Source organism: Motacilla alba, chromosome 1A, assembly GCF_015832195.1.
Source record: "Motacilla alba alba isolate MOTALB_02 chromosome 1A, Motacilla_alba_V1.0_pri, whole genome shotgun sequence".
NCBI classification, from domain to species: domain Eukaryota; kingdom Metazoa; phylum Chordata; class Aves; order Passeriformes; family Motacillidae; genus Motacilla; species Motacilla alba.
This window is the reverse complement of record NC_052031.1, coordinates 36,647,780-36,669,207: the sequence shown is the minus strand read 5'-3', so window position 1 is coordinate 36,669,207 and position 21,428 is coordinate 36,647,780. Positions and strand designations below refer to the sequence as shown.

The 21,428-nt window shown below is 39.0% G+C and overlaps 2 protein-coding genes across 3 annotated transcripts in view; both read left to right on the top strand.

Annotated features, from left to right (window-relative positions):
- The first annotated feature begins 3,966 nt into the window (after window positions 1-3,966).
- On the top strand, window positions 3,967-11,894 carry CCDC107 (coiled-coil domain containing 107). The gene is made up of 6 exons (XM_038155562.1): window positions 3,967-4,177; window positions 6,713-6,918; window positions 8,103-8,169; window positions 9,304-9,394; window positions 10,506-10,615; window positions 11,216-11,894. The coding sequence occupies exons 1-6, from the start codon at window positions 4,009-4,011 to the stop codon at window positions 11,500-11,502; spliced, it is 930 nt and encodes a 309-aa protein (XP_038011490.1). The 5' UTR covers window positions 3,967-4,008; the 3' UTR covers window positions 11,503-11,894.
- A 1,441-nt stretch (window positions 11,895-13,335) lies between these two features.
- The window catches only part of CAPS2 (calcyphosine 2), a 30,201-nt gene continuing 22,108 nt past the window's right edge, over window positions 13,336-21,428 (top strand). The window contains exons 1-5 of one of the 2 annotated variants that reach the window (XM_038155697.1): window positions 13,336-13,425; window positions 14,520-14,652; window positions 16,965-17,011; window positions 18,529-18,574; window positions 18,700-18,810. In XM_038155697.1, the coding sequence (XP_038011625.1) occupies window positions 14,575-14,652; window positions 16,965-17,011; window positions 18,529-18,574; window positions 18,700-18,810 (282 nt within the window). In that variant the 5' untranslated portion in view covers window positions 13,336-13,425; window positions 14,520-14,574. Of the gene's footprint in view, window positions 13,426-13,528; window positions 13,835-14,519; window positions 14,653-16,964; window positions 17,012-18,528; window positions 18,575-18,699; window positions 18,811-21,428 lie in introns of those variants that run through there. The other variant, XM_038155696.1, reaches the window with a different exon arrangement.

Below are 21,428 nucleotides of genomic sequence, written 5' to 3'. Positions count from 1 at the left end.
CAAGAATTATTCTGTAAGAAACCATTTTATATTAATTAAAAGCTAAACAATCCTAAAATTATGTTGTAGTAATGAGGCTGTTTCACAATTAACAGAGGAGGTCATTAGTATGTGGCTGGACTGCAGATAGTTTTACTGTAATTTTGAAGTGATCTGGATCATTACTACTGTAAACTTAAGTGTGAATGCTTTGGCACTGCATATTTTTAGACCAAAGAACTTTACCTGCCAAACTTAAGAGAAGAGAGGCACTACAGTTTAGGCATCTGCTTTTTCTTAGGAGATTCTTCCAATACCTTATGCACATGACTAACTAAACTGTATTGAATTCAGGTAAAAATGTTTCATTCTATACCTAGAACACCCGGATGATCATACATTCCATTTCTGGAAGCCATGCAGACATAGTAGCTTTAGTCAGTATTGGAGTATCTGTCCAGTAGGAAGGGTACAGGCCTCAGGTGTTCGAACACACTGACTTGAACACTCCCAAAAGTTACACCTCTTCAGTTATAAATGAAAGAAGCTGTTGTGTTCATCAAACATAACCATTTTTTTTTAAGGATCTTAATATTTAAAGTGGTGTTACCTGAATACTGGGTTAAGGATTCAGCATTTCAGAGGCCTTTATGTAACAGCCTCATACACATTTTTGAGATTTCTACCATTTTGAGATTCCAGTGTTGTGGCTCTCTTAACAGGTCTACACAGCCCATCCATTTCTGGGTCATAAATTTTACCCATTTTCAATTTTGTGTCTGAGTCTTCAAGAACACGACTGCTCCTGGATTGTGCATGGTCTTCGATTAACAGTTCTGATGTTCATAGTGTTTAACCCATGTACACTGCTTGTTTTTTCTGGTGAATAGTTTCCTTTGAAATTTTCCCTGAAATGTTGCCTGAAATCACAATCATTTGGATATGACTTAACTGTGTATAACAGGAAAGGAGCAAACAACCAAGGGAAAGAAAGTTTAGATGTGAACATCACTCTAAGAGAAATTTCAAAACCCTCCAGAATTCTGTGCAGATAAGGTTGAATTGCAATTATTTAAATGTAAAAACCACCTTGCTAGGTAACTTTTTATAATTTGTTGTGCCACAGAAAAAAGGAAAAATACTTTCCTATGATACTGTCCACTTCTAGCCTTCTAAAAAATCTACTGCCAAATAAACAGTAAAACTTAAAATCCTCCAGCCTTGTTTTTGGTTTTGTTATAGGCAGGACAAGGGGCAGAAAACAAGAATTAACACTTGAAGAGAAATAAGTGAGAAAAGACAAAAAGAACTGAAAGGAAAATTCTCCATAAATGATTCTGCTAACTTTTGGTATTTTCTTTTCACAATCCAAAGCTTACTAAAAAAGAATCTCACAAATACCATTGTGTCTGGTAACACAGTGGTAGCACAGTATTTTCTTCTGTAATTTACACAGAGAGCAGTCTAAGCATCTTTGAACACTGAGATAAGAAATTTAAGAGCGACTTTTACTAGATAAGATCTACTTGACATAAAAATTATCATCTGTTTCAGATCAGTGAAATATTATGTATTTGCTCATAGATAAAACTGATTCTACTGCAAAGCTTATTTTTTCAAGGTGGGAATGAATAATTACACTTAAAATATTAAGTGTTTAAAAGAAACCTTTACTTTCTCAGCAGCATTAAGTTTCTCTGAATTACCACTGAGAAATCAGAATATAATAAATTTTGTTGTTGATTTTTTCTTTTCTTTTTTTTATGAGAATTGTAAGGAAAAAAAATACTTTGGCTGATTTTATCCTTCTATTGACATTTTTACTAAGTAATACCCACAGACATTCTGCAATTACTGTGATTACTCTGAGCAGCATCTCCAGAATTTTTATAGACTACTGAACTGTGTGGCTTGGTAACTAGAGAACATTAAAGTTCATGTAGTAATCATGCAGTGAAATGAGAAGTGAGGCTTTCAGTGAGGTCGATATTGAGGACAAGAAGAGTGAATTATTGTACAAAGTACTGAGGTGAGCCAGTGCAGGGGTAATGCAGTACAGTCATTGCTTGATGTTGAAAAAACAGTGAGCTGTCAGTTGCACCCACATGTACACCCCTGTGTTATTTGCAGATGGCACTGATTTACATGGCAGGCACTACCCAGGACATTTTACCACAGACAACTCTTACTTGAATGTAACAACCACAAACCTTAGTACAGTTCTGCAGTATGCAAATTAAAAATCTGACCTCACCATATCAATTTAATGGCATCAGAAACATCAGATCTTCATGACTTCCAATCCAAATATTCTCTCCAACAGAGGTGAAATTAGGATGGTACAGATGTTTCTTACTTAAGTATATGTTGTGCTCAAAAGTGCATTCATTTGTCTGTGCCCCTGCAGTCTGTGCCAAAGCTGCATCCCAAGTCTACAAAGCATGAAAAGTGAAATAGTTGTGCAATGCTGAGTTACAACAAAATCTTAATCAGATAAAACCAGACAGCAATAAGCAGATAAACATCAAACACTGGAGTTTCATAAAGAAATACTTTCCCTTATTTGGGCAAGTACCTGTGGTTTATTTTATTTGACTTTTCCTATTGCAGCACAGAAATACAAACTAATTTAATTAGACAAGTTTTTCCTCCCTTCACTGTTGAAAATTGACTTTGTAAGTGCACTTGCTAGCTACTGAAAAGATATTTGAAACTCAGTTTTGTCTTCAGGCAAGGAATAGGTGGCATGCTAATTAAACACAAAACTTTTTGGGTTTTATTGTTGAACAGGTCATTAAGGATTTTGAACTGATACATAAAAATTAATTCAAATTAAAATGCACTGATATTTTAGACCCAATGGTACAAATATTTTAAGTATTTTTAAGAGAGCCTCTGGAAACAAATATTTACTCTTCCTATGGTATGGTTTTAAATACACATCAGGGCATTTTACAAGGACAGCTTCATGATGTACAGGTACCAGTTCCTGGCCAGTAACTCATTCTATTATCTCTTCCTTCTTTGCAGCTGATTTCTGAACATGCACGATCTTCTGTGTTTGTCTTCCAGTCATGACTGTTTCAGAAAGTTTACCATTAAAGTACCCAGTTTTATATCTTAATAGAAGATGCTGTGATTTATTGCTTAGGTTTACCACTGCTCATACATTTCACTTCACTCTCAGCTTCTTTTTGAACTTTACAATTTACTCCACTGGCTGCTGATACTCTTTCCTCCCTAAGGCCTTTGTTTTTTTTCAAGCCGTACTTTCAGTCATAACTTTTCCTGGGTTTCCTATTCCTGAGCATTTAAAACCGTGTGTGGTGCCTTTTGCAAACTTCATCACTTCCCAAATCACCACGCCTCCCCATATTTGCCAATCCTGCTTAAAACCCATCCAAGCAAAGGACATTCTTTGCTGAATAAATGCGTGCTCCTAGTGCGTTCAGGATGCTCATCACTTTTCGGCCCATTCCTAACATGTTCCTCTTGTGGCACTAGGCGGGCTAAACATCAAACATCTGCTTTTTTTTGCTTCTTCACTTTTGTTTAACCCTTTCCAGCAAAAATTGTCATTTGCCAGCCAAGTGCCCTTCAGCGCTAGTACAGCTCACACATTTGCTCCTGAGGGAGAGCCGGCTGCCGCGGGCTGCGGCGGGGCCGTGCCGTGGCGTGCCGCGCCGGACCGTGTGCCGTGCCGTGCCGCGCCGTGGCGTGCCGGGCCGGGCCGTGTGCCGCGTGCCGCGCCGTGCCCGGCCGAGTGCCGTGGGTCGGGCCGTGTGCCGTGTGCCGTGCCGTGCCGGGCCGTGTGCCGTGGGCCGGGCCGTGTGCCGTGTGCCGGGCCGTGTGCCGTGGGCCGGGCCGTGTGCCGTGCCGGGCCGTGTGCCGTGTGCCGTGCCGTGCCGTGCCGGGCCGTGTGCCGTGGGCTGGGCCGTGTGCCGGGCCGCGCCGTGCCGTGCCGCGGGGCGCCGCCGGGGGCGCTGTGGCGCGGCCCGGCCGCGGGCAGGCGGCGGGCAGGCGGCGGCCATGGCGCTGTCGGCCGTGCAGCAGGTGCTGGTTTCGGCCGTGCTGGTGCTCTGCGTCTTCGTCGTCATGCCCAGGATGTTCGGGGGAGGAGGCGGCGGGCGGCCCGGCCGGTCCCCGCGGGGCGGCAAGGCCGGCCCCGGCCATTACGATCCCCGTCAGCACGGCAGAGGTAGGAGCCGGGGCGGTGCCGCGGCCGGGGCTCCGTGCGGGAGCCGCCGCGGGCTCGGGCGGGCTCGAGGGGAACCCCAGGAGCGAGGGGGAAGTGCCCTCGTCCGGCGGGAGGCTGCGGCTGTACCCGGGCTGTGCACGCAGAGGCCTGGTCAGACCGCTTCGAGCTGGCCTGTGTGCACCAGAAACACCCCCGCCTCCTGCGGTGTTTTGCTGATCTGGTTCGCCGGGGCTTTGGGTGTTGTCTGAGTTGCCTTACCGAAACTGCTCTTCTGTGGAGGAAACACGCGGTAATTGGAAGTGCGGAGCGCTGTGACGAGCAATGCCCGCAGGGGCACGATCGAACAAATGAGCCAGTACGTGTCACAGGAAAAAATTAATTGCAATAAGGAAACCGAGTGTTACTTTTAGCAACAGTATATGCACAGTCATACAAATACATACACAGTCATACAAAATCTGCCTGGCAGTATATTATAAAAGAGTCCAAGATGCTTGTTTAGAAAAGGTATCAATGAATGGGTTACAGAGTTTACTACTTGTAGGAGCTGTAGTGGTATCCGTGTATGTTGAACCGTGTCAGTGCATGTCACGATTTAGCTCAAGGTCGAAAGCTACACTTTTGTTTTTGACAATCACTAAAAGCTCGCTTTTGTGAGGTAGCTCTGTGATTCATTGATGATGCCTTCCAAGGTGTTTCAAACCAAGAGACAGCTAGTTGCTGTATTCCTCCAAATGTGTCTGTGCTTTTCCCTGCTGACGGAAAAATGGAGGCTTGAGCTGCTATCAGGTTCTTCCCACCTGAAGTCAAACTTTCTGTGCTTCATGAACTCTTGCCTGGCCTGTTTCACCTGATTATTTTTTATTTATAAGGTAGCTGTAAATTCCCTACAGATCAAATTATTTTAAGAACAAATCTAAAAAAAAAAAAAAAGAAAAAAAGAAACACATTGCATGCCTGTGATTCTACTGAAGTACTGGCCTAGCACTGAATAAAATAAATTTCAAACAGATCTCCTATTCTCACCTCTCTGGGTGGTTCTTTTTTCCTGGTTGGCTAGTAACTCACTTTGCTGTTTCTTTTGTGGGACAAACTTGGTGCAGGACACTGAACTCCACTAGGATTCAACATTCCTCCTCTCCACCCTGAAGGTGTTTCCCTTTCCTCATTCTTATTTGTATGAGCTGTAGAAATCTTGTTCATCTGTGATAGTAACTATTTTAGTAAAACTATTCATTTACTTTAAAAACAAATAGAACTTAAAATAGGAGTAAAGGTGAGTGTAAATGTAAAACTAGGAATCAATATGAAACATTCTGAAAGGTGGAAAAATATATGTAATATAAAATGTGTTTTCCAGATTAGTTAGTGCAAGTTTAGTTAGTTTAGCAAGTCTAAATCTACTTATCCTGAAAGGACAATGCCTGCCTGAATTTGCACTGAATGATGAAGGTAGCTTGAGTTCTGATTGTATCAGCTAGAGCATTGAGGTTTTGTGTAACATTAATTTTTTCTCTATCTGATCATGGCTGTACATTGCACACTTAGTTACCTTACTGAAATGCCACTGAGTTCCTGAAATGCCACCGTTACAGTATTAATTGATAAGTAGTGATTTGCATAATGGTCTTTTGTTTGGGAGTTTTTATATAATGTGAACCTTGCCATACCCATACTCAGTTCTGATACATTAAGTTTTAAGTCCAGGCACTCAGTTGAGACATCATTGTAAAACTTCACAATCCCCCAGTCCCCTGCTGTCTGTCTCTGCAAGCATCTGCATTCTTTAGCTGATGGTACTGTTCCATATGTGCATGTCCCATGAGCCCTTGATTTAACTACCAAATAACTGTTTCCTAAGTTGAACAATGACATTGGCTGTTTTCTCATCTGCTCCCTGTTCTGGTAGGCAAATTGCATGCAAAAATATTTCTGACTTCCAGAGTTGCATCTCTTGGGTATTGTATAATCTTCTCCTGCTAAATATTTGATTTGCAGAAGTACAGTACTTCTAAGCCTATGGGAATATCCATGTAAACCTCAGTTTACTGTCAAAATAATGAAAGCAGCAGCATAGCGTATTTCAACAAAACCTTCTTTTTTTCTGGGACCAGACAATTCAATTTCTAGTTAGCTCAGTTCATTTGGTGCAAAGGAAAAAATATTAATTACTGTTTTCAACATTATCAATAGTTTCTCTGACTATGCTTTAATGTCAAAAAATTAAATTGTTTCTTGTTACATCTATCTTTCTCTGATTTGCTGAGAGTTTGCCAGTGTTGCTGTGAAGAAGCTTAAAAATTGTACTTTAAAGAAACCAAGCTTAGCTTGAGAGTTTTTGCTGCCTAGATTTAACTGTGCATCCTGTAAATGTAAGAATAATTCTTAATTTTTTAAGTGGATACAAGGCTGCCCATCATCTTAGAAGAGTGATGAACAAAGATGATTACACAAGAAGAAAACAATTTAATTCCAGTTGTGGACTCCTGATTTTATTTCTTACTTTGTTGTCTTTCCCTCAATTTCATTTTTTAGGTAGTCCTCAGACAGTTTATCAAGTTCACCGGAATCCAGGAAATTCTGACAGTAACACTTACCAGAGTTTTCAACAGATGAGAAATGCAATGGAAAAAGAGATAAAAAGCGAGAGAACGAGAGGAAACGGTCGAGAGTTAGCATTCACCCTCATGCCACTATATGCTCTTGGAGTGGGAATGTTTGCAGCATACAAACTTCTTAAGGTAAGCCATAGGAAAAGCATTAAATTATTGTAATTAGGAGGAAATGGAAATTCTTTTATTGTCTGTTTGTTTTTCTAATTCTGAGCCCATGTATAGGGTTGTCCAAAAGCCATTTCTTGCTCTGTATGACTTTGAATATGAAGTCCAAATTTAAAATTTTAGCGTGTCTAATTCTTCTGTATGAAGGCTTCTGGCTTAGGTATTTTTAGATGCTTGAAGAAGTGAGAATCTTACCCTGCAGCCTCAAATGAGAATCTGAGAACCTGAACACTGCTGCTACCTGAGTCTGTAACCTAAGTCTCATCAGTGTTTCACTTCCTTTTCATTCTTCAGAATGAGATTGAGTATGGGAAGGAGGCGGACAATTCCTGCAGAGCAGTGATCTTAGCTTGGCAGTTAGGTAGAACAGCGAGTAGACTTGGCCTTTTGTTTGGACTTCTCATGTGATCATGCAGTTGCAACATGCAGGTTTATTCGTGTTACAGGATACCTTTTATACTAATTGTAAATTCAAAAAGGAGAACACATGATTTTTTAAAAGCAATCAGTTTTGAAATGTATCATTTACAGTAAGAGATACACGAAGCTGAGAGTGCGCCTAGAATATTGTTGCTTGCCCTCAGGGAAAATAAAAATGAACAGGAGTAAGACTAGAGACAACATGTCATTTCTGGAGTCAGTTCACATTAATCTTGTGTATGAGAAAAATATCACAGCTTAGCAAAATGAGTACAGAGGCTGCCCACTTTAGTACAAGATTTAAAAATATCATGAAAACCATATTTTGGGTGTTACAATTCTTTACACTTGGGCTTGTGGGATTAAAATCTATCTACTATAATTTTTTATTATTGTAATTTTTATGATAGTATCTTTATTACTTTGAGAAGTAAATTCTCTATTGTAATTACTGATAGGAGTATGGATCCAGTAACCTAGAAGGTTTCTTCTGTTTCTTTTTGAAATAGCAACTGCTTTGTTTTAGAGCTTTTGCCAGTCATGTTGTGTTTGCTTAAAATCAAAAATGTTAGTTAAAGACAGAATGAGGCATCACAGAAGAAAAGTTTCATTAATGTAGCACATTTTCATGGTTGCTGTTTACTTCACTAAAGTTCTAAATGCAGTTTTGTTTTTAGTACACAAATAGTGATGAAATTCTTTAACTCGATTATATTTTTTTAAAGATGAAGTCACATGAAGAAAGTCACTCCAAAAAGGAAAAAAGTACAGAAGACAAGGCAAAGGAAACAGGTAAGATGCATTCAGAATGCATACATTCAACAAAAATGCTTATTTCCTACTGGAACAAAACATGTTTTCATTGATGCAAATGAAGCTAAATGAAGACGATCTCTCAAGTTACTGAGAGCAGTGAGGAATCTACAAATACCCACTTTGTTATTCTGTATGTTTGAAATGCTTGTTTGAGGTTTGTTTTAATTCTCCAGATGTAGTGCTCTTTAAAACAGCTGTAGTAATGCAGCATGATTTTTTGCCTCTAAAATGTCTATGTTTTTCTTACTTAAGATCTGTTCAGTTTTCTTCAGTTTAAATGGGATATAATTAAATAAATAGGGTATTTAAAAATAACATAATGATCTGGTTTAGAACTGAACTGTATTGATAGTGAAACAGTGTGGCTAAACAATTATAGAGACCATTTATGATTTTTAGGCCAAATGAGAAACCTGTCACGAACATTCAAAGTTGATGGTGTTTTCATACCTTTTCCTCCCTTGTATAGACACATTTTTAGTGAATTAAACAACTAGCAGCATCCTTTGGTTTCTGTGTACACCACATCTGTAATGAGGTTCAGCAGTGATTTGCTACACTGCCTACTCATCATCCTTGTGTGTTGCATCCTTCTTTCGTCAAAGTTTAATTGTATTTTAGGAAGAATGACTTCTCCTGATTCTAGTGCATTAAATATATTTGTAAGGTGTGAATAGAAAAACACATGAAAGCATATTAAGTATAAATACAGTACTTTTATCTCAGAAAGTCTTGCAGCTGCATAATTTTTGAGACTGGGAAGGTGAGCTCCACATTCTTGCTCAGTTTCTACTGAGCAAAGGTGTCCTCTGTTTGGGCACTATTGGAGATAGATTACTGGGTGGAAAGGACTTCTGTTCATAATAAGGCTTCTGTTCTTACCCCCACCACTCCCTTTTCATATTGTCAAATTTTTTGGATGAAAGAAGCTTTCTGTTTTTCAATCTGTCCAACGAAAAATATAAATTAATATCCTAATGATCTTGTGAAAACATTTTTTACAATGTTCTTTCTCTCCTCATCCCCCTCTCCCTCCCCCCACATCTGTCTTTTTTTGTTGTATTGTTTATGTTTGTGTTTTTTTTTTTTTTTTTTTTTTTTTTTTATTAGAGCATCAGCTTTTAGAACTGGAGCAACATCTAGCACAGACAGAGAAAATGTTAAATTCTTTATTGACTCAGTTGGATCCACTTTCAAACTGGTGAGTGTTTCTAAAAAATCTCTGTGTTGTTTCCTGTATATTGAATTTTGCCTAAATGTTAATGAAGAGTTCTTAAAATGATCCTTATATATAGGTAAGGAACAGTTTTGGGAACCTTCTTTGATTACTTATTGTTCATGTAGCCTTTAGCTGGTTATACCAATTCTGCCATTTGTGAACTTTTTTACAGACACCTCCCATCTCTTGTTCACCAAACTTAAATGCAGAAGACATGATCACGTTACTGTGGCTTAACAAGATGAACTTTAATATTGACCAAGGAGACTAATAGTGAAAATGCACTTAAATTTAACTCAATAGCATTTGAAAGCCCTTGTGGGAAATAGATTTTGGTAGCAGAGTGAGTTTCTTCTTTTAGATGTAATTATAAGAAAAAAATAGTTATCAAAGTACAGCTGATTTTTTTTTTTGTTTTGAAATGAATCTGTGAAGTGTGTGTATTTCAGTGAAATAGAACTTGTCTTTTTAGTATGACAAGGGAATCAGTAATATAAAAACTCTTTGTAGTTTGAGAAGTTCTGTTCTTAAGAAGCTAGAGACTTACTTATCCACTAGAAATAAAAGTATCCATGCAGTTAATTTTCTAGACTGACATCCTTCATGAAACACAGGTTAAAACACGCAGAATTTCCTGATTGTTTCTGCCGTGTACTTCTGAAGTGGATATATGCTGAAACTATTAAGCAGCAAATTCACTGGCCAGTTTGCCTAGTAAATTACTAATAGTGGTGGGGAGGAAAGTTGAAAACCTAGAATGAGAAAAGCCTTCAAACTCTAAAGTTCTGTATTAGGGATTGTTGTACTACTAATAACAGTACTTTGGATAATTCCTGGAGTAATTAATTTGGAGTCATTACTCGACCTTGGCCATTGGGGCTCCAAAGTTAGAGTTCAGTGACATTCAGTAGTTGTATGATGTAATGGCCTCCCCGCTTCTCAAGAGACAGTTCTCAAAGGAAAGCTTGACCTAAACATTTCACAAACTTCACTATGGTGTTTATGCACAGAAAGAAATATTGCAATAAGTGTATTATTATCAAGCACTCCCAAGATAATCTTTCAGCTGTTAACATTAATCTTATCTTTCTAGTGTTAATGCCTTAGCTTGTGAGCAGAAGGATGAAATAATGACACAGCTCCAGTCAATTAGACGACTGATGAAAGAAAGTGGATTGGATAAATCAGAAAACAAGATGAAAGGTAATTTAATTTTCAGATAGGTAATTAAGTAGTTTATATTTTAAAAGAATAAATAGATCTTATTATAGTAATGTTGAGCTTCTGAGTTTTAGGTAATTTGTGTGGAATTAGTTTTATTCTGGAGGAATACCATTCTTCTTATTTGAGATGTATCCAATACCAAATTTTTGATACATCATGATTTATTTAAGAATAGGTGTTAAAGACATTGAACTGGGATGGACCACACAGTCACATTCTGTTGTGATAAAACAGGCTTTTGGAACATCAGTTCCTAAGTAGTCTGTTAGTACTGGACTAACTTTAGGCAAAGGATTTCCAAATGGGCACCTCAGAGGCTGTGAGTAAAGCTTACATAAAATACTAAACAGCAAATTGTGTGTTAGTTTCAACTGGAGACTTCCAAGAGCTGCATGGTAGCCCAAGAGAAGTCTTAAATGTTAAGAATGGTCCATTAGAAATTTGGTGGGTTTTTTTGCATTATTCAAGTCTTAATAAAAGAGAAAAAAAGAATTAAAAATACTTTATTTCTAAACTGACCCTGAAATTCAGAGCCTTACCAGTAAACTTTAATTTTGATTATTTTTTGGGAATTTTAAGATCTTGGACACATTTGTGACGAGAAACTTGAAGATCTCATTCAGTCGTTTGCCGAACATTCTCAAGAGAAAGAAATGGACAACAGAGAAGATGACTGTAATGATGATTTGCTTGAGGATATTGATAATGATTACAAAATAGAAGAGCATGAATTACACGGTGAATGTGAAATACATCAGCTGGAGCCAGATGTAGAAGATGAAGAAATGAGAAGCAAAGATGCCATTGAATCAGAAGAGATGGGACTGAGGAGACGCAATAGATATGAATGGAATCTGCATATGTGAAACTTCCAAAAGCTTATGCATTCTTTTAATAATGTTGTATGCACTTTAAACCAAAATGAAGTTATGTGCACTGCTATATGCTTTAAAAAGAGGAGTGAAATACTGCCTTTGCTCGTATCTATGACAATTCTGTAACTGACTTCAGTGGCAGCAGAATTTTACTCAGGATGTTTACATATTTTTTCTATTTATTTTTTCCCTATAAAAATATTTCTGTACTCTGTATATAATGCACTGTAATTATATCTGATGCTTCACTAAAGTATTAGAATATCTTCTAATTGAGACTGTAAAGAATAGATGTTTCATAAATGTTTTGTAACTAGAAAGCATTATCCCACTTGAACTGTGACTTTCTTGAGTTCATTAAAGAGCATGCACTGATGAATTCAGCTCTTGGTGGAAAAATGTTCTCTGGAGTGTGAAAAGCAGTATGCATTAAGTCTTTGATACTCATTCATAGTTAAGTTTCTTTATGTGGAGAGAGAAATTCAGCCATGGACACTATGTGAAAATAATAACGTCTGATTTGCAGTCTCCTGAGTAATGATGTTTAGTTTTGTATGTCAACTTAATCCCAAACGTATTACACTGGATCACTTAAATTCTTCCCCACTTGTCACTGGTTAAACTCAGCAGCTGCCTAATAAGTGACTGATACCCATTGGTACCATACCTCTGTTTCACATTTATTTTAATGCCGTAGAATCTGACCTTTTGATTCATTTTAATACCCTTTTTTTTACATCAGAATTAACATATGTGTTTCCATGTACCATTCAAGAACTGTGGGGCATAGGATCTCTTTTCAATACAGTATGCCAACTTGATACCCGCCTTTTTAGGTCAGTATTAGGAAAAACAATATTTTCCTTTGCCAGAATCAATTTTGCCCACCCGTTTAGTATTTAATAATTTTTTTGTTCGCTTAATGCACACACCTATGGTACTGCCAGCCTTTAATGACAGGAATTGCCTTAGGTAATTTTGCCTTAGGTAGGTTTGACAGTACGGCACTGTTGTATTTTCTGTTTTATAATTGCATAGCTTTTAAGTAGGCCAGTTATGATGCCTGAACTCTTCTGGCATCCTTATTCTTACAGGAAAATAGCATGTGAATTTGTTTTTATGGAGGAAATGTACTGTACTTAAAGGGACTAAATTTATTATCATGTCACTCACTGAAATGGAATGAATTGTTCATTCTGGTGTAGACACATGGTATGTGTTTTATTCTAAAACTGGATCACACAGGCTTGGAAGTAGCAGCATCCAGAAATACATCCTTAGCATCAATGTGTTAGTAGTTTTGCACTAAGTGAGATTTTGCCTAACTTTGGAAAATTGATTGACTACAGAGGCAGGGTTTCTCAAGAGGTGGCAGATTTTCCCCCCAAGACAGCTGGTGTGAATCAGAACTGGTACTTAGATACAATTTGATATTAAAAAATAACTGATGTTGCTCTGGTCATTCAGGACAAATGAAACTGAAAAAAAATCAGTTTCATTGAGGCTTTTTTTTAAATATCTAGTACATTAAAGTGAACTAATGTCAAAGCCATTGATCTGCGGGAAGGATGGAGTGGGAGCCAGCCAGGCGTGCTGCGCTGCCGCGGTGTGTGCGGGGTGCAGGGTGCAGGTCAGTCCCGCTCTTTCCAGGCACGGGTGCCGGTGTCCTTGCCCGCGGCGGGCGTTTCCCCGCCTGGGGCGGTGTTTGAATCTTTGCTGCTGTGCCTTTCACCTCCGCGAGTCTTCTGGTGCTGCTGACACTTGAAGCCCTTGGCCGGAAGGCTCTGAGCTGCCTCGGGCTGTACTCTGTATTTCTGACCCAGGCTACAAACACAGCGTGCGCTCTCTCGCCGCAGTTTCGAGGTGTCCGACTCCAGCTGCCGGGGTTTGCCGGGGGCAGAGCCCGTGTGATGTGTAAGCGCCCGCCTGTCCTGGCGGGGCTGCGGGGGAGGGAGGGACGGCCGTGGCCCGGGCGGGGGATTTCCGCAGGAGCCATCGGGAATCGCGCTTCCCCGCTCCGCCGAGGCGCACCTTGCGCAGCTCTGGTAGGGGCGAGGCCTGGCGCGGATTGGCCCCTCCGCGCTGCTGTAGGGGCGCGGCCGGGGCGGGACGGGGCCGGTCCGCCAGCCGTGCGCCCTGGGACCGCTCCGGTGAGGCACGGCCCCTGCCCGCCGGGAACCCGCGCCTCTCTTGGGAAAACGCATCATTTCCGTGGAGCTGCTGAGCTCATAATGTTTATTCCGCCTTTGGCAGCGTTGCTGTTTGATAAAAGTAGTCTGAGCGTGTGAGCCACTAGGTACAGCGACGCTGTGTGCGCCCCCAGGTGCGAGGATGCTCCATTGCGGCACAGCCTCCTGGCCGGGCGCGGACACTCTCCGTGCCCTGGGGAGGGGGCTCGGCGGGAGGGCTCCGAGCTGGCCCTGCAGCCCTGCTCCTGCTCGGGAGAGGAAAGGGCGCTTGGGAATGGGAACTGCTCCCTGCCGTCAGCCTTTCCTTTGAAAATGGAGCGTCTGATTGATGGGCTTTTGGTTCAAAACTGGCTGCGTGGAAGGAGAAGCCAGCAGAGCAGGAATGCTTGGCGGCGTGTCACCCTGGAGCTCCCGGAGGCTGGCAGTGTGCCGGGACGGCCCGTCCGGCTTCCTGAAATGTTTCAGGGCACTGAGCGATGGAGGGCCAGGCAGAGGTTGTGAGTGGAGAGTACAAAAGGTTTGATGTTGCCAAGGGGTAACGAATTAGTAATACTGGAATGAGAATGTATCGATAAGTGTAAGGGAAAGAGGGAGTTAAGCTTGAGGCAAAAACATAAATTTGAACGGAAATCTGATTAGGCATTAGAATAAAAGACTGAAATTAAGAGGCTGAGAAAAAGAGAAACCAACCGCATTTCATAGCTTGCTGAAGACAATACCAAAATTCCTTCTAATGCAGTAACTTCCCCCCCCCCCCCACCATGAGGTACTTAGATGAAATAATATATGTTTTTCTTAATAGTGTTTTCTGTTTTTCAGGTGTTTGGTTTTTTTTTTTTTTTCTTTTCTGAAAGCTGCCAGCCATTGAATTTGCATGGATTTGGAAGTTAAAGGAGTTGCTGCATCCCCTCAAAGAAAGGCTGAGTTGTCATTGAGGGGGAAGAAATGTCAGGTAGTCAATGGAAGGCTTGTGATTGTTTTTCTTCCTTATTTTGACATTTAAAAAATATTTCAATCATTCTTCACAAGAGTCTTAGTTTGAGGTTAAAAAATTCTGTAGAGAAGACACCTTTTAAAGAAATTATTTTTGTTGGAAAGGAATAGTTTATTACGATAGCTTCTCAAATAAAGGCGAGAAATTCCAATATAAACAGCTATCCAAGAATACCTGCTACTCTGAGTACTTAATTGGAATGTGGAGGATTTAAGAATGAACTAGTACTTGCAGTTAAGAGCAACAGAGGCTTGAATATGTACTGTGTGCTGTCTCTGGCTGTTGGTGAAACTGGCAACAGGTGTGTCTGTGTTTTTGTTTTGCAAGACAGCAATAAAGTAAAGCAGCCTCCAAAATATAATTTGAAAAGGCATGATTTTAGGTTGACATGAAAAATGAATCTCAGTGCTCTGTGTTCAGTATGGAGGGAAATGACTTTTTCCAGGTATTCCTAATAGTCTACACTTTAAAATAGGGGAGATGTGCAGTGCTCACAGGTTCACTGTAGTAGAAACTTCAGGGCTAGCTTTTGATAGTCCCTACTAATATGATCTTGGGTCCTGAGGACCATTGTTTTCCTTACTGCTAAGGTAAATATTAATATTGTTAGTAACAGTTGCTTTTTCTCACAGATACTGTGTACTTTATGTCCATGAATGAAAGTTAATTGCTAATCCTCCCTCAGTGCCCAAGCACCCTTTTTACTTCCTTATTTGTTGCATGGACCCATTAGGAATTCTTGGAGTTTGACTGCCAAGTTGCTGGTCTTCTTTTCAGTTTGATTTGGAATGAAAAAAGACCTTTTGTAAATGTTAATACATCAATGTTATAATGTTACTGTTAATGTTTTAACCAGATTTTTGAAAATTAAATACCTGCGGACAACAAGAACATTTGGGGCACGTGGTGTAGGTTGTAAAAGAAAAGAAATGTCATTTTTTTCCTCTAATCTCTCATCCCTTTTTTTCTTTCTTTCTTGTGCAACTAAGTTTCCAAATTTAGACTCTCTAGTCCACATGATTTTTTGGTAGTTTGCAAAAGTAAATCTTAAGTTAAAATTACGCTGAAATCATGTGCTTCACCCCAGTGTTCACAGTGTTTTTTGTTTGCTTTCTTCCTGATTTGTTGACTTCTAGAATAGGAATTATATTAAGGCTTTAACATCTAGAATTAGCTGTGTTCTTTGCCTCACCACAGTTAAAATAGCACAGAAAGAAGGTAAATGTGGGCTGTAATGCCTTGTTCTTGATGCCTTGATTGTCTTAGGTAGGTGACCGCAGGGTGGCGGTGCTCATTACGTCCGGAGAGCTCTCAAACCTGGGTACCCGGGCTCGTTCTGGAGTCACTAGAGGGTAGTGTTGCCGAACTTCTGCTCGGGAGCAGCTACAAGGCTGTATGGCAAGAAAGGAGTTACAGTTTCGTGCTCGCTCTCAGATCGTGAAGGATGTTCGAGCACTGCTGGAAATAGGATTCTGCTCAGTTTAGGCTGTGATGCTGAGATTTATGAGCTGAGAAATGTGAAAACAAAAATGTTAGCCCTGGTTCTGAATGTTCCTGAACAATTTCTTTTTTCAGATTGGGAGGCCAGTTAGGTGAATTGTTACTTTGTGCTTGCCCCAGGCAGCCTTCCCTACGGTTTTGCTGCTAGCTGTTTTCGAAAGCCATGGGGGGATAGGTGATGCTTTAGCTCGACTCTCTTTTCTTGCTATGTTCTTGCTCAGTTGAGTTTGGAGATCTGTGTGGTATCCAGCCTTGCAAAATAAATAAAGTGAACTGCCTAATCATCATCACGACTGCTATAGTAAAGCTGAGATGAAACAGTTACACCGACTATCAGGGGTTCTTTGGGGTCTGAGCTAGCTCCTTGTGAGCCAGCTGGCTGTCAGTCTTGTGGTTTTGGTTTAAGGGTTGGCTCCCACCCAACAAGGACAATGTGACCTAAAGTCTTGTGAGCAGTGATGGTACAAAGCCTCAGGAGCACACATTTTTAATGTATTATTAATAGCTGATGTGGATGCTGTCTAGATTCTTAATGGCTGGAAGTCTTCCTGTCATGATGAATATTCAGTCTGCTAGTCTCATGATGTGTAAGAATTAGCTTTCAATGAGAAGTTTTTGGTTTTTTCCTCTTGTTAGTAGTGTCTTAGTCAAGTATGTTGGACAGATACTTTAAGCCTCTAATTTTAAATATTTAAGGAGAAATTGAAAAGGGAGAGCTATGTATTTTAATCTGGATCCCCTAGGTATGTAATAACGTGTCATTCTTTTAGGATTGGAGACCAAATAGACAGGCTACACACAGTCCTCGCCCACCAGAGTAAGTCTGCTTCTATTTCTGATCAGCTTGTTTAATTGTGTGCATTATTAGCACAATGCATTTGCATTTGTAGTGATGTGCAACTTAGTATTCCATGAAATTTATCATCATAGGTTTGTTGTCTGTGATTTATATTTGGAGTAGAATATTTTATGTATTATTTACATTGAAATGAGGTTGATTTAGATTTGGCTGAGTGGAGGTTTAATTACAGAATGGGTAAAGATGGAAGAGATCACATTGGGTCTAACCCAGTGGTCCATCTGGTCCAGCCTCCCTGCTCAAGCAGGGTCATCTCAGAGCACATTGCTCATGATTGCATCCAGATGGTTTTTGAGTATTTCCAGTGAGGGCGACTCCACAACCTCTCTGGGCAACCTGTTCCAGTGCTCAGTCACCTGTGGTGAAGAAGGTTTTTTTGTGTGGAACTTCCTGTGCGTCAGTTTCTGTCCTTTGCCTCTTGGCCTATTGCTGGGCACCACCAAGAAGATCCTGGCTCCATCCTCTTCAGAGGGTGACACTCAGAGCTACATATTTATACATAGTTTTGCTTGAATACTTTTAATGTGTCTGCAAAAGGAGAAAGACGGTATTTTAGCTATTGACTGCTTTTACAAGTATTACAGTAAAAGATACAGAGAAACTGTTGTGAAGGGTTTTTACAAGCAATGGGAAATTTTGTTTGTGCTTTTAAAATTTAAAACCTTATAATGACTTTGGCACATAGGGAATATCTACTCTTCCAAGGACCATGATTGATAGTTTAGCGAGTTTTGTTTACTGAAATGCCTTAAAGCAAATGTATGTAATTATTTTATAAGTGTGTGTGACTATGACCTTTGATTCTTCCAACCAAAGTCATTCCAATTTCTGTGTACTGTCTGTCATTATCTAATAAATAAAGACTCTAAGATAAGGAGCTCTCTTATTCCAAGAAGTTATAATAGAGTTGCTTGGAAATATTGGTGGTAACATATAAAAAAATACGTATTCATGGTGCTTTGCAATATATCTGGAGTAAAGGCAGATGGCACAGAGATGCTTTGATGAATTGGAGATGTTTTAATTTCTTTAAGAAGATCAAAATACATTGTCTTTTACTGTGCTAATCTCATATGGAAAATTCGGAAGATTTGAATCGCAAGCAGCAATTGCTTCCCTCTGTTGATTGATTATAGAGGAATGTTGACATGGATGTGCTGTGGAAGACAAGATAAGGCACCCCTCATTTATGATCATGTTGCAGTAGCTCCTGTTGGGGAGTGAAGAGAAGCCAATGTGGGAGTAAAGAAAGATCCTTTTCAGCTGTCAGGGTACTCTGCTACTGGAGAAGAGAAGCTCAGTGGCCACTTGCTGACCTGAAGCAAGAGGGGCTAATAGAGATTTTCTGAGTAGCCCATATCCAGTTGCATGGAAATTTTTGTGAAGGACCTAATAATAACTAATAGGCAGAGCTTTTATTGTAGTTAATAAATAAGGGAATGTATTGCTGTTAAAATTGTTTTAACTCCCTGCAGGGTGCCATGCCTAGATCTAGGGAGGCTGGAAGATTCTGACGAAGAGGTAATTGTAAATTAACTTTGTCTCAAAAAGTTTTTAGAATTCACATTTTTAAGGAATTTATAAAAGTATCACTCTGAATATAAAACAATTATGATTGCTTGTCCTTTTTTTCCTGTGATTTTTAGGATGGGGACTCTCACATACTGTGCACTGGAAGTTCTTCTCATAGATGCCAGCTAGATTCATCTTCAGAGTGGAGAACGTCATTACAGACTCCATATGCACAGCATCAACATGTCAGTCTGTCACTGCAAATATCTTTATAATATACCCCTTTAGCAGTAATTTAGAAAAGCATGCGTATATTTTTTATGAGGGTTTTTTTTTTCTTTTGGTTAAGCTCATATCTCCAAGTGCTGTTGGTCCAAAATATTTTTAGCAAAGTCCTTTTACTGAGATTCTTTAGAATATTTTTTAAAAATATTTTGTTACATAGCTTAGCTCTTTGTTGATTGATGCACTTACCCTTTTGTTGTACTTATTTTTTAAGAGCAGTAGTAGTAAGTGTATGATTGAAAACAAAATCCATGTTTACAAACACTAAGTATTATTTCTATGGAACAGTAGCTACTTCTGGTGAAAAGAAAACTTTTAGGGTTACTTGCAGCTATTTAATGTTTTTTTTTTTTCCTTAGGGCCGTTTTCTTTAAAACAGAACTGTGACATAAACTTTGGAATTGTGTCTAACTTGTTGATGCTCTTTTTATTGTTAAAATTTCCTCATCATGTTAGCTTTCCTCCCCCAGATGACTAAGAAACTTAAACACCACTAGTCTTAGGTGCTTTTTAAGGAAAATCAGGAGCCCAGATGCTAATATTCTGATTTACAGTACAGTGCAACATTGTTCAGGATCAATATCCTCTATAAAAGTTTTTAGAGTTAATTTAATTACTCAGTTATTACACTTCCCTGAATGCAGGAAAAGAGGTCTTTTGAATTCTTATATATGAATTAAGTGTGAACAAAATAAATGTGGCAATTTTTTTTTCATCATGCACATCTTATTTCCTACTTTCCTTTAAATTAAGTGTCTAGAAAATTGTGTCAGAACAAAATGGAGGTAAAGAAGTTGAAAAAATACAGACTGACAAAAAGTCTTATCAGTTCAGTACTATGGTATATGGTCTGAAAATGTAGTATGTTATAATTTCTTTTATGTGACAGGAACTAGCTTATTGGAGAAACTATTAAAATTACACTGATTAAAAGTCCATTATTTCAAAAATATTTAACTTATGTAAACCTAAGAAATATCCAACTGAGTGTTTAAAAAAAAAAAAAACCCAACAGGATTTTAACTAGAAGAAAAACCAATTTTAAATTAATTTGTACATAACCTGTGCTCCTTGAAACAAATAATATGTAATAGTAACTTGAAGGGCAGAACTACAGATTGGCTGGAGTTCAAGGTGAATTTGCCAAGATCACTATTTTGTATGTTTCCCTATATAACCAAATGGTTTCTCTACTTGAAAAACAATTTCATTTAATTAAAAACTGAAATGGTAAGTGGTTTTTTTTGTCTTTTTAAAATAATATGCTAAGAATGTACTAGGTTTTAGAATACATAGGTATTTATACATGTCTCAAGCTGTAACTGTAAACATGTAACTACAGATAGGTTCTTTTCCTTTCTACTGCCTTGTAAATGTGCAGTGCAATCATGCTTCAGTTGTTACAGCCTTTTTGGGTCTGGATGCTTATGATTACTCTGCTTGCTTTGCATTTTTTTAAACAAAGTTCCTATGTATAACTCTGTCAAGCTGCAGGAGTGCTAGTAGAAGGTTGGTGTGGCTTTGTTTCTCAGGATCTTTCTCCCTTTCTTTTCTGCTTTCCTTTATCTCTTGTTGCTTCCTTTCTGCCTTCATTATGTCTTAAATATTGAGTGCTCAAAATATTTGAATGTTTCTTCTGTTTACTTACCCTTTTTCTTTCTGCATGTCTTTCTCCCTCTTTCTCTCTCTCTTTTTTGCCTGACTTGCTCCCCATATTTTTTTTTCTGGAGAAGATTTTTAAGCTGTTTTAAAATGTTTTAATGTATTCCTCTGAGAGGCCTTTACTTCTGCATTTCTTGCTTCTGGGGCTCTGACCAAGCTTTCCCTGAGCCAGATATATTCCAGCTTCTTCAGTAACCATGTAAGTAAATCTTTCTAAAATAGGTCACTTTTGGAAGAAAAATTTAAATATACTCTTATAATTCAGGAATTAACCAGGGAAGGGATGTGAATCCTCTTTTGAAGGAGAAAGTTGGCTCTTCAAAAACATAAATCTTTTTGGGTTTTTAGAAATGGTTTTCTAGAGCAGGACTGTAACACTGTTGTTGCAAGTGTTGAGAAGAGATGCTAGAGAAGGCCACCTTACTTTTTTTTTTTTTTGGTTAGCACTGAAGGAATATAACTTAAATATTGAAGGTGTTAGTTACTCAGGGAGACAGAAGATAATGGAATCTTGGACTTCTGTCATTGCTGCCCTTTCTACTGATGGCAGCCTCAGTTGTGCAGAGCCCTGAAATGGGTGTAAGGTTAGAAAGGTACTCAGCTGTGCAGCTGATGTTGTTCTACAGAACAGTGTCCCAGTTCTCATTGGCCATACAAGAATATTAGAACTTCTGACCAGAAAACATCCATCCATCTATTTTCAGCCATCCAAAAATCAAATGTCAGAATTTCCATTTTAGTGATGTTATAAGGCAGAACCACTGAATCTGACTTATTTCTTTAAAAGTCATATAAAACCATGTGAGTGCTTATGTTTTAGATTTAGAAATGGTAGAATTTGAAGAACTCAATGAAAATTAAGCTTGAATGTGCAGTCCTGTTTGCATTTTTTCTTAATTTGAAGCATCATGTCAAG